The sequence below is a fragment of the Anguilla rostrata genome, chromosome 2 (genome assembly GCF_018555375.3).
Source record: "Anguilla rostrata isolate EN2019 chromosome 2, ASM1855537v3, whole genome shotgun sequence".
Taxonomy (NCBI): Eukaryota; Metazoa; Chordata; class Actinopteri; order Anguilliformes; family Anguillidae; genus Anguilla; species Anguilla rostrata.
Genome location: NC_057934.1, coordinates 5080347 through 5092879, shown reverse-complemented (window position 1 = coordinate 5092879; position 12533 = coordinate 5080347). Strand labels below are relative to the sequence as shown.

The following is a 12533-nucleotide window of genomic DNA, read 5'->3' as shown; positions in this document are numbered from 1 at the left end:
ACGCTGGCCTGGATTTACGGCTCGGGGAGACCGGAGAGGGGAACTGCGCCGCCCGGGGCGGGGTGGGGGGGGTGCATTCCTCCCAAATTATTCCACACAGGTCTCCCTGTACTTAACCCCAGCGCACGCTCGCCTCTCACCCCCACTGCCGTAGAGCACCAGGCCCTGTCCTCGTGTGCGTCGGGGGAGGGGGGCGAGGGGGGGGAGGGGGGGGTTTCAACAGTAAGGCCCAATGAAATAACTTTCATTTGTAGCACTGAAAATGTGAACGAAAGTGAATGTTTCCTCTTCGTTACTGAAATGGATTTGGTTTCAGTTTTTTTTTTTTTTGGTATGAGAGACATTCCTGTTATTCATCGTGGAGAAGTGCAAGAGCCTGGCCCTCATACAAGAGACACAGAGAGCATGTTCCTCCTGGTCCTCAGACACACAGAGAGCATGTTCCTCCTGGTCCTCAGACACACACAGAGCATGTTCCTCCTGGTCCTCAGAAACGCACAGAGCATGTTCCTCCTGGTCCTCAGACACACAGAGCATGTTCCTCCTGGTCCTCAGACACACACAGAGCATGTTCCTCCTGGTCCTCAGGCATGACTGTACTGTGCGTGGGGCTCTTACATCACATATTTAAATAGGCCTAATTTCACAGAGCAGAGGGAGGAAGAAAAAGGAGGAGAATGAGAGAGAGAGCGAGCGATAGAGAGAGAGCTGTCCGTGAGTCATTCTGGTACATCTGCACTGGAGTCTGAGTCCGGGGCTCAGCAAAGAGGCTGCAGCAGAGAGCACTGCTCCTCAGAACACCTCCGTTTGTTCAGTACAGTACAGCACAGCCTCAGTGTGTTGGATTACACAGTGTAGTATGTAGTATTGTAGAATGTAGTGTGACTCCGCTGTGTTCATTAAGTGTATAGCATCATAGTGCCATGTGCTTCACAGTGTGTATGATGTCATAATGAGCTTCAGAGTGTGTATGATGCTTCAGTGTGTGTATGATGTCAATGTGCTTTAGTGTGTATGATGTCATAATGAGCTTCAGAGTGTGTATGATGTCATAATGTGCTTCAGAGTGTGTATGATGTCATAATGAGCTTGAGAGTGTGTGGGATCACAGGGCTCAGTGCATCCTGTGTGACTGAGAGTAGAGTCACACGCTTCCTCTTAATTCACAGCCTCCCACGGTCTCAGTCCTGTGGGAAGGCTTGGCAGCACAGAGGCTTCTCTCCCTGAATAATCCCTGTCAGCCAGCAGGGGGCTCCACCCGCACACGCCCACGCACACCCACTGCTGCACCTGCAGCGGGTCATGCGCTCCGCCAGCCCCCCCACTCCGCTTTCGCTCTGTCAGCCAGCCCCCGCGCGAGGCTACGCACCCCGGGCCAATCTGGGCGTGGGGGTGCAAGTGAGTCCCGGGGCGATCGGGGTGTGGGGGTGTGAGGAACCGAAAGCCTCGCTCGGGTCAGAGCTCCGTTTGGGTCTGTGGAGCCACATCTGTCTGCAGTGTGCGGTGCGGTCCAAGTTCTGTTAGCGCATGTGATTTCTGTCTGTGCGCGCATTTGAGCAGTGTGTGTGTGTGTGTGTGTGTGTGTCAGTTGGTGTGTTTTCTTGCTGTGTGACTGAGTTGTGTGTGTGTGCGTGTGCTCTTGTGTGTGTTTGTGTGTGTGTGTGTTAGTTGGTGTGTTTGCTTGCTGTGTGACTGAATTGTGTGTTTGTGATTGAGAGTGTGTGTGTGTGTGCGTGTGTCAGTTGGTGTGTTTTCTTGCTGTGTGACTGAGTTGTGTGTTTGTGATTGAGAGTGTGTGTGTGTGTGTGTGCGTGTGTGTGCGTCTCAGTCTCAGTAGGAATGCTGCAGTCTCTGGCTGCTGTATTAACTGCAGGCTCAGGCTCATCTTGCAAACATTATGTTGTTTGAAAGAGAGGCTCCTCCCCCTGGCTGACTGACAGGAGGAGGCGGAGAGAGATGATTGACAACTTCCTGAGCTCAGAGGAAGGCCTCAGCAGTGGGCCTCACAGCCTGGGGGGGGGGGGGGGGTGGGGGTGGGGGGATCCCCACCTCCGCACGTACTGTAGAAGTTTCGTCAACATTCCCTTGAATGCTTTACGACTCTGTGTGAGCGGTGTAGCGTTTGAGCCGGTCGGGGGGAGGGCGGGGAGATATAATGTGCAGGGAGTTGGGCCCGTTTGCTTCCCAGTCGCTTTACCCCAGGATCAGGGTCCACAACCCGAAGTGAACGCCCAGCTGCGCGAATGAACCGCTCGCTAAAGCCACTAGCCGCGCGGGTCGCTGTAAGGGTTGCTCAGCCCTGTGAGGAGTGGCTAGGCTAGGCTACGGCTGCTCTCTGGCCCGGCAGACCTGTCGTGGATGGCTCCAGGTGGGGCTGGAGGGGTCCAGGTGGGGCCGGAGGGGTCCAGGTGGGGCTGGAGGGGTCCAGGTGGGGCAGGAGGGGTCCAGGTGGGGCTGGAGGGGTCCAAGTAGGGCTGGAGGGGTCCAGGTGGGGCTGGAGGGGTCCAGGTGGGGCTGGAGGGTCCAGGTGGGGCTGGAGGGTCCAGGTGGGGCAGGAGGTCCAGGTGGGGCTGGAGGGGTCCAAGTGGGGCTGGAGGGTCCAGGTGGGGCTGGAGGGTCCAGGTGGGGCTGGAGGGGTCCAGGTGGGGCAGGAGGGGTCCAGGTGGGGCTGGAGGGGTCCAAGTGGGGCTGGAGGGGTCCAGGTGGGGCAGGAGGGGTCCAGGTGGGGCGGGAGTTTCACCGGCGCGGGATTGGGCTGGACTGCCACCTGCCAGCTGCCTCCTGCTCAACAGAGCTGCTCTGTAATCACAGACCCCCTGGGGCCTGCTCTTCCTTTTCCTCTCGCTTGCTCTCTCTCTGTTTCTCTCTCCCTCTCTCCCCCCTCTCTCTCTCTGTTTCCCTCTCTCTGTCTGTCTCTCTCCCCCACTCTCTCTCTTTCTCTCACGCTCTCTCTGTTTCTCTCTCTCTCTCTCTCTCTATCAGAGAAAGGAAGAGGAAGGCTTTAGTTTGTCGTTTCCACAGGATATGTAGTGCTGGGAAACGGGGGTGGGGTGGGGTGGGGTGGGGGGGGAGCAGACCTTGGTGTTTACTTAGCTGGCGAAGGCTTAGAAAAAGTCCTCTTCGGCATATCAGCCAAAACCTGTGCTTTCATACCTCCCCCCCCTCCATTTTTTAATAATGTCTGTGTTCCCTCTGTCTCTGCGTTACTTCTGCTGCTTCAGTGGGGTGGGGGGGGGGGAACCTCCGGACTGCACACACTCCAGCTGCGGGCCGTCCCGCCCTGCCCAACCCCAAACCCCCCACCTCCAGCGCTTCCTCAAGGCCGGCAGTGTGGAGGCCCAAGGGTGCACTCTCACCCCTCTCACACCGCCCTGCCGTCAGGGAGGAAGAGGAGGAGGAGGAGGAAGAAGGGGGGGTGTGGGAGATTCTGCCCCAGTCCTGAGGAGGGCCTGTTCTCCTGTCTCCCATCCACTGCAACAACTGAAGTAGTGCTGATAACACACACACACGCACACACACACAGTTGCCTGTCTCAGATGTCTCTGATCTGTTGTGGAGGAAGTGGGGTGTTTCTTTGTTCCAGCTGGGGAGCGTTTGGTCTGCAGTTGTGTTTGGTTTCAGAGTGGAGTTAGCCGTGTAATTAGTCACTGCAGCCCTCGCTTCTCTCTCCACTTCCTGTTCACAAACACACACACCATTTGGCCCTCAAACACACACTCCGTTTGGCCCACAAACACACACACCATTTGGCCCTCAAACACACTCCGTTTGGGCCACAAACACACACTCTGCTTGGGCCACAAACACACACACCGTTTGGGCCACAAACACACACTCCGTTTGGACCATAAACACACACTCCTTTTAGGCCACAAACACACACTCCTTTTAGGCCATAAACACACACTCCGTTTGGGCCACAAACACACACTCCGTTTGGGCCTCAAACATGCACTCCGTTTGGGCCACAAACACACACTCCTTTTAGGCCACAAACACACACACTGCTTGGGCCAGCCCAGTGCTCTATGCGACAGCTTAAAGGACACGAGCGACAGCAGGCCTCATATAGGGGAATTGAGGGCCCTACATCACAGCTTAAAGGACACGAGCGACAGCAGGCCTCATATAGGGGAATTGAGGGCCCTACATCACAGCTTAAAGGACACGAGCGACAGCAGGCCTCATATAGGGGAATTGAGGGCCCTACATCACAGCTTAAAGGACACGAGCGACAGCAGGCCTCATATAGGGAATTGAGGGCCCTACATCACAGCTTAAAGGACACGAGCGACAGCAGGCCTCATATAGGGAATTGAGGGCCCTCCATCACAGCTTAAAGGACACGAGCGACAGCAGGCCTCATATAGGGGAATTGAGGGCCCTCCATCACAGCTTAAAGGACACGAGCGACAGCAGGCCTCATATAGGGGAATTGAGGGCCCTCCATCACAGCTTAAAGGACACGAGCGACAGCAGGCCTCATATAGGGGAATTGAGGGCCCTCCATCACAGCTTAAAGGACACAGTTGACTACCGTACACAGCTTAGAGGACACAAGTGACCGCAGTCATCATAGAGGCAAACCCAGGGCCTTACATCACAGGTGACCGTAGTCCTTGTGGCAAGAGCTGCTGTCATGGCCGGCTCTGACTCTGATTGGCTGTGCAGTCCCTCACATCGTTCCCCGCCCCATTTTACTTTCCCAGATCACTGTAAAAGCAAAGCGAGTTTTCGGTGGAGCTGCCTGATTAATTTAAGGTGACATATTGGTTAGGGGAAATGGATAGTGCCTGTGGGAGGACGTGTTTTCAGGCACGCTCAGTCTGGAGTCTCTCCATGACCACTCCCCCACCCCCCCCACCCTGCCTGCCAGGCTGTGTGCAGGCCAGCTAAAGAACCTGAAGCAAGGGTTATGTTGGTGGGTGGATTAAGTTTGGGGGGGGGGGTGCGTATTCAGGTAATTACCCCAAAAATGTTGCCCCCCCCCCCTTCCTCAAGCGTTTTTCCGCCCTCATTATCTTAAATTACCTCCTCAATTCAGGAACAAATTTAGAATCATTTAGGATGCAGAATTTAGCCTGCGGGAGCTGGGGGGGTCTGTACCTCTGAGCTGGGGGGGTCCAGGCTCCTTATCTCCAGCCTCTTAACTTCTGAGGCTTTCTTTTCTGTGTGATTTGGTTTCAGTTACTTTTGTGTTTTTGGGGTGGCGGGGGGGGGTTATGGTTTGGGTGGGGGGGTGGGGTGCTTCCTGCCGCGGCGGGCCGGCGGTCGGTTCCTCCGGCGCAGTGGGGGGGGGGGCTCTTTAAGAGGTCCTTCAGTGTGCGCGTTTGAAACGGGGGTCTGTGTTTTTAATCAGGCCCAGCCGACGGGGCGCGGGCGCGCCTCCTGGACATATTTCCGAGCGGCGTTGGCGTCGGGGCTCGGCCTCTTGGCCGCGCTCGGGAGGGACGGCCGTATTATTTTTGGCCCCGGCGAGGTCCGGAAGCCCCGGCAGGCGAATGAAAGGAGACCCGTGGTGGGCAGGCCGGGACCCCCCCCACTCTCCCCCCCCCGCACCCCTCGACCCAGTTACCCCCCGAGCCTCCGCGGTATTCCTCGGGGCGAGCGAGCGAGAGGCCGAACCGGAACGCGGGGGTGAGGGGGCCAGCGCTCCTCCGTAACCCCAAAACCCCAAGTCCCCCCCCCCAGGGCTGAGCTGTGTAGCCAGCAAGGGCCTCTCTCACTGATCTGGGGTCAGCGAAACGGGAGTTTGAGCTGATAAGAGGGTTAGGCAGGCACAACACTTACACTGATCTGGGGTCAGTAGTTGTTTCGGGGGGCGGGAACGGGACGTCCCCTGATCTGGGGTCCGGGGAAATGGACGTCTCGAGCCCGAGTCTCGCTGCACCCCTGCAACGGGAGCGGGGGTCAGGCTGGAGACGAGTCCCTAAATATCCGCCCCTGAAGGAGGCGTCAGTGAGAGGGGGTGGGGGGGCGCGTGGTGTTCCGAGCCAAGCCAGGCTGGGATAAGAATAAAGGCCGTGATAATTCCCACAGGGACCGCCCCGCTCCGCTCTGTGCCAGCCCAAAACGCCTGGCCGCAACACGCACCCGTCCCGAAGTTAAATACTGTCGTACCCGGGCCCCGCCCCCACAGCTAACCTCCACCTCCACCTTGCTCACCTCCACCTTCACCTGTCTTCTCAACCTCCACCTGGCTCACCTCCACCTCCACCTGTCTTCTCAACCTCCACCTTGCTCACCTCCACCTCCACCTCGCTCACCTCCACCTCCACCTGTCTTCTCAGCCTCCACCTTGCTCACCTCCACGACGCAACTCTGCGCGTCTGTGACTGCAGGGGATGTCCCGCGTCCGCTTTAGCCAGTGATGTCATCAGCCGCGCTTGGTTTGCCGGCACCGTAACCAGTTTAAAGTCATCTTGGATTCATTTGGCTGCCGGTTTTGAACAGGAATCACAAAAGCCAGGAGAGCCTGGTGGCCCTCCCGGACTGGAGTTTGGGCCCTTGTGCTAACATGCTAATGGTATGTCTGTTATAGCCCGGGTGTGCTGGGATCACAGGGCACTGATTGGGTGTCTCTCTCTTTACTCCGCCCCTCTCACCCCCCCCCCCCCCCCCCACCCCAGAACGCCACCGACAGCTCGTCCAACTCGTCCCAGAGGAAGGACCGCCCCGTGCAGCCGCTGCCCTCCCCCAACCTCTGTGACCCCCGCAGGCACCACTGTGTCCTGGGACACTTCCACGACCCCTACCGGCCGCCCCACCACTACTTCCTGGATCAGGTGAGTGCATCGGGGGCTCGGGGTGGGGGTGGGGGCGGGGTACGGCCTGTGATTACAGACATGTGATTCCCCCCCCCCCCCCCAATTAATGAGGAAATGCAGATTATTTTCGGGCCCCAAATGTGAGCATATGGCCGGCACACGAACATCAAGCCCTTCCACACAGCTGGCACAGCTGCCTGCTGCTATCAGAAGGGAATGTTCTGCAGTAAAGTTTTACGGTCTGAAAATCGGCACTTCCTGATTAACCGGGGGGGAGAATCACATCCGTGAGCGCCTTCGATGGCCGTCGCGTTCGGTCCAGGAACATTCTGTGAGGCTTTGCGCGTCTCTGGGGTTCGTATCGCGTAGCCTTTCAGCCCTGATCTGAACTACGAGAGCGGAGGAGACTGGAATGACCCGAGTTCTCACTTTTTTTTTTAACGAAACCGAAAGTTACAGAGTCGACACCGCACGGCCCATGTAAATATTTAAAAAAACAGCGGCCGTTTCCATAGCAACCGGTTTATGAGCCGGTCGAGCAGATTCCCATCTCGTCTTTTAGCCCGGCTCTGACGCGTCGAGTCTCCGGGACCGCGACGGACTTTCCGCAGACGTCTGCTCGGAATCGGAGCCGTTCGCCGAACTCGGGTTTTCCTGAGCGCTTCCTGAAACGCTCCCGTCTGACTCTGCGATCCGGGCCGCCCTTCGAGGCTGCCTAATAAAAAGAAGATTATTGGGTGAAAGTGGAAACCGCTTTCTGTTTTCGGACGGTGAGCAGCGCTCTCTGCGGCCCTAAAAGACTACGTCCTTACAAACGGCAGACGTGGTCCTTGATGCGATTACGCTACTCCGTTGGGTCGAAGGTCACAGATATTCAGAATGTGCATTTTGGCGAATATTCTGATTTATTCTCCGCCAGCGTTTGTTCATTTTGGCTCTGATTTGTTTCCAGGGGCCACACGCAACAATTAGACAAACAAACGGTGGATTGGAGTCATTTTAACTGTGCTTTTCGCCGGTTAAGCTCTGATATCATTCTACCTACACATGTGAGCCACGCAAAGGCTCATGGGAAACTTACATGCCTTTATGTGCTGTTGTCTCTGAAGTTTTAAGTCTTTTTGCCATGTTTTGTAGCTTGTGCGTGCATGCCTGTGTGCATGTGTGTGTGTGTGTGTGTGTGTGTGATCATAAGACTCATGCAACAGTACTCCTCCTCCTCCCGCTCCTTCAGAATGGAAGTGGAATTGAATTGAATGCACAATAAGGGCTTTTCCAGTAAACCTGCTATCTGCTCCATCTCCCTGCAGCCACAGTGTAGTGCTCAGTGTCACGTCCTCATCTGTCTCCTTTCCTCTGCCCCCCCCCCCTCTCCGTCCCCCCAGTCCGTCCCCAAGTTCCCCCGCCACGTCAGCTTCCAGGACGAGGAGGAGGAGATCGTGCGCATCAACCCCCGGGAGAAGACCTGGCTGACGGGGTACGAGGACTACCGGCACGCGGCCGCGCGCGACAAGTTCATCCGGCCCGAGGACGCCGACTCCTACGTGCACTTCGCCAAGAGCGAGCCGCCCAAGCACGACTACAGCTACCCGTACGTGCCCAGCTCGGACCTGAAGGCCGGGGGCGGGGTCGCGGGGGGCGGGGGCGGCGGCGTGGCGGTCGGGGGCGTGGCCGGGGGCGTGGTCAGCGCCCAGCCCCGCCCCCTGCAGCCCAAGTGGAAGCGGCGGAAGGAGGACGGCGAGCGCTCGCGCTGCGTCTACTGCCGGGACATGTTCAACCACGAGGAGAACGGGCGGGGCCGCTGCCAGGACGCGCCCGACCCGGTGCGGACCTGCATCCACCGCGTCAGCTTCATGTGGTGCGCGGACAGCCTGCTGTACCACTGCATGTCGGACCCCGAGGGCGACTACTCGGACCCGTGCTCCTGCGACACGTCGGACGAGCGCTTCTGCCTGCGCTGGCTGGCGCTGGTGGGCCTGTCGCTGCTCGCGCCCTGCATGTGCTGCTACGCCCCCCTGCGCGCCTGCTACCGCTGCGGGGTGGCCTGCCGCTGCTGCGGGGGCCGGCACAAGGCCATGGGCTGAGCGGGGGGGCGGGGGCGGGGAGGTCGGGGGGGCCGAAAACCGGCCCCGCCCGCCCGGGAGAGGAGGAGGAGGAGTGGGGGAGGAAGAGGAGAGGTTCTTTTTTTGTTTTGTACATCTTTATTTCGGTTTTGTTTTTGTTTTTTTGTCTCTTCAAATTCCAGGTGGGGAGGGGGTGGGGGGGTCTACAGGAGTGGTTTCAGTGCCCCCCCCCCCCTCCCAATTCCTTTTTTTTATTCTTTTGCCTCTCTTCTCTCCCCCCGGTCGCCCCTCCCCACCCCCACCCCCCTCATGGGCGTGTCGCAGTCTCCGGGTCGTGCATCGCAAAGACTAGCCAATGATTATTCATTTATAAATATATATATAACAGGTACTTTATATTTTTACACTGAGTTGTTTTAAGAACTTGAATCTTGTTTTTTTTCCAATGTTGCGTGTGGTCGATGTGAGCATCTTTTTATTATTATTATTATTATTATTATTATTATTATTTATTATTATTTGAAAGTTTGTGTTTTTATGCCATGGTTTGCCAACTGAGATCAAGCTGGTTCCCTCCTGCTGGCTGAGGCACTTACTGTCATCGTCCCCCGACCCCCCCCCCCCCTCCCAACCCTTCAAAACACAGGATATAAGAACTTTCATTCACCTGAGATACTTAACCTGTAATGGGGTGGATGGTGTGTGTGTGTGCGTGTGTGTATGTACATGTACGTGCGTATGTGTTTGTGTGTGTACATGTGCATGTGCATTGGTGCATGTGTGTGTCTGTGAGTGTGTGTGCGTGTGTGTGTGTGTGGGTCTGTGTGTGCGCGTGCGTGCGTGTGTGTGTGGGTCTGTGTGCTTGCAAGGGCCAGAAAAAGCAAGTGGAATAAGGACAGTGTATCAGAGTGTAGTGTTGTAACTGTACTGAAGCCAAATTTTCTAAATAAGCTGCAGCATTAACTTAGAGCTCAATCAAGATTCCTTTTCTACAAACAGCCTTTTATTATTTGGCGGTAAGATATATGCCTTCTCTCATCTTTTTTTTTTACTAGTTTTGAAAATAAGCCTTAGCTTACTTTTCAAGTTATGTTTACTATCCAAAGATTTATTTTATTTTATTTTTCTCACAAGAATAGTGGCCAAAGGGAAGGGGGGGTGTGTGTGTGTGTGTGGGGGGGGGGGGGGGTGGGTGAAAGGTAAAAATTTGTGTGAATAAGCACAGCCATGGTGGGGAGATGCTAGTTTCGCGGTGTGAAGATACTCCACTCTGCCCTGCCCATAGCATAAACGGAGCTTCAGAACTACTGAAGCCGAAAACACTATTAAAAAATAAATAATTAATTTCTTTTTTTAAGCTTTTAAAATTCAGCCCTGGAAGGTTTCATGCTGAAGTGACAGGTTTTGGTTGAAGGAAAGGCCTTGAGCTGGAGAAAATATGTTCTCGCGTAAATGGTGCTAAGTTCCAGATTTCTTCTTCTTTTCTTTTTTTTTTTTGCCAAATAATTTATTCCTTTCAAATGTTTAATAAAGGGTGATTTGGTGGGAGGGGCCAGAGGAGGAGCTGTGCTGATTGGCTGCCTCTCCCTCTGTGGTCGCATGTCTCCGTTGCTACGACGAACATGGAAAAGGGAGAATTAGCAGTTTGTTCCTGTTCAGCAGAAGTTGTGGAGTAAAAGAGGGGATAGTATTTTTCTAATATATTGGAAGGGATTATCCAGTGAATACGGAGAGGAGGGTTAGTTTTTCATTAAAGATAAATAGAGTGAAATATATAGTGATTATTGTGGCTTAATAGCATAGTACAATCTGTCAAGAGGCCAGGCCGTCGAGCAGCCCCCGATCCCCCCCCCCCAGTCCAACCCCCCTCCCACACCTGGGTCGCCCTGCCTCAGTAGCACTGGCAAAGCAGTCTTGGCTCCGCCCACCCAGCCCCACCCATGGAAACATGGCCTCGGTGTGATCGCCTTCACCATTGTGTTAGCTCACCGTGTTAGAATCCGGCTCCCCTGGTACAGCTTAGCTGAGCAGCCTATTCTTCCCCCACGCCCCAATGCCCTGCTCCAGGACCCCCCCATCGACCTACTTCAGAGACCTACCACCCCCCCACCCCCCCATTATCCGCTCTGCTCTATTACCCCCCCACCACTGCCCTGCTCCAGAACCCCCCCCTCCACTGCCCTGCTCTAGAACCCCCTCCCGCCCTCTCTAACCCCCCCCTGCAACACCGGTGGCTGCTGCTCCAGGGACCGGCTGGGTGCGCTGAGCTCATCAGAAAGGGACGAGCCTGTTTTTACACTAGCCAGCCAGCCAGCGAGGGAGGGAGGGCGATGCGTGTGTAAATAATATAACACAGAGGAATGCTTGCGCATACATATATGAGTGTATATATGTGTGTGGGTGCGTGTGCGTGTTACATGTTTTGTGCGTCCTATCTATTCGTGTATGCTGTACAATTGAACTGAAACACAAACCAGCCTCAAGTTAAATGCTACCCTGTAACCTTACCCATAGAGTGAACAATAAGGTTCTCTTTCTCTCCGTAAGAAGCACAACACTAACGCGAAGCCCTTATGAGTATTGTGCAGAATAGTTTTGCTGTGAAGTGCCCTTGTTCCTATGCATACGTCTGTGTGCCCCCCCCCTGCCCCCCCGGAATCCTTCCGGTCCCGTCCCGGCGCGGACGGGTCGGCGTTGGAGAGTTTTTAGGCTGCATTGGTGCTCTGACGGGTGCGCGGAGGGTTTTCGGGTCCCTGGGTCCTGTACATACATGCAAACCGCCCCTCGTCGTGTCCCCCCCCCCCCCAACCAGACTCTCTGTGTGTGTCCGCGGTCTCGTCCTCCTCTTCGTCCTCCTCCTCGTCCGCTTTCTGCAATACCGCCACAGGGGTGAGAGTTTGGCCGAGGCGCGCACGTCCCCGCGCCTTCCCAAGCGCACGGGCAGGGGCGGGTCGGGGCGGGGGCGAACGTTTAACGAGATCACCAGCGACTACGCGCAATAATGCGAGGAGCCCCGATCGCCGGGGGCGACAGCCCCCCACCCCGGTCCCGTAAAAAAAAAGAATCCACTTCGTTAAAAAAAAAAAAAAACATTCGAACCTGCACAGATTTTCCAAAGCGGGGGGCTGGTGAACTCCACAGATGGGCGGAGGTGTGCACGCGCGCGCCCGCGGAACTCTCATCCCTGACAACAGGCATCGTTCAATGTTAGAGAAGAGCCAAGTTTTATTTTTCTATCTGTGGTAAGGAAAGTTTAACCAAAAGCGTTTTTTTGGTCTGTTTGGTGCACAGTCTAGCTACTGCACACATTTAACTATTAAACAGAAAGTGCCTGAAGCATACTGTTAGTCTATCTCCTTATATACTTTAAAAAAATGATAAAGATTAAAAAATAAACCCTGTTGTATTGATTAGTTTTGTTTTGTTTTTTTTACAATAAGTATTTTTACCTCTGTAAAAAGCAAAAAAATATATATATATCATGTGTACGATGTACATTTTTTAGTTATTTTTTATTGTTTCTAAACGTGTATGATGGATGTTGCTCTTGCTTTAAACGAGAAAAAGGAGAAGAAGAAAAAAGAATTTCTGTGTAAATATCAATACACCATGGAGGGGAAAAATTAACCCAAAGCCTGGCCTGGGCAAGTAAGTGCTTCTTCAGTGTGTCAGACCCGACCAGCTGCACCCCGCACCCTGCGTC

At 55.0% G+C, this 12533-nt stretch overlaps 1 protein-coding gene across 1 annotated transcript in view; it reads left to right on the top strand.

Annotated features, from left to right (window-relative positions):
• spred2a (sprouty related EVH1 domain containing 2a) overlaps positions 1-12243 on the top strand; it is a 40936-nt gene extending 28693 nt beyond the window's left edge. The window contains exons 5-6 of the mRNA XM_064316586.1: positions 6630-6785; positions 8153-12243. Of these exons, the coding sequence (XP_064172656.1) occupies positions 6630-6785; positions 8153-8851 (855 nt within the window). The 3' untranslated portion in view covers positions 8852-12243. The remainder of the gene's footprint in view (positions 1-6629; positions 6786-8152) is intronic.
• The last annotated feature ends 290 nt before the right edge of the window (positions 12244-12533 follow it).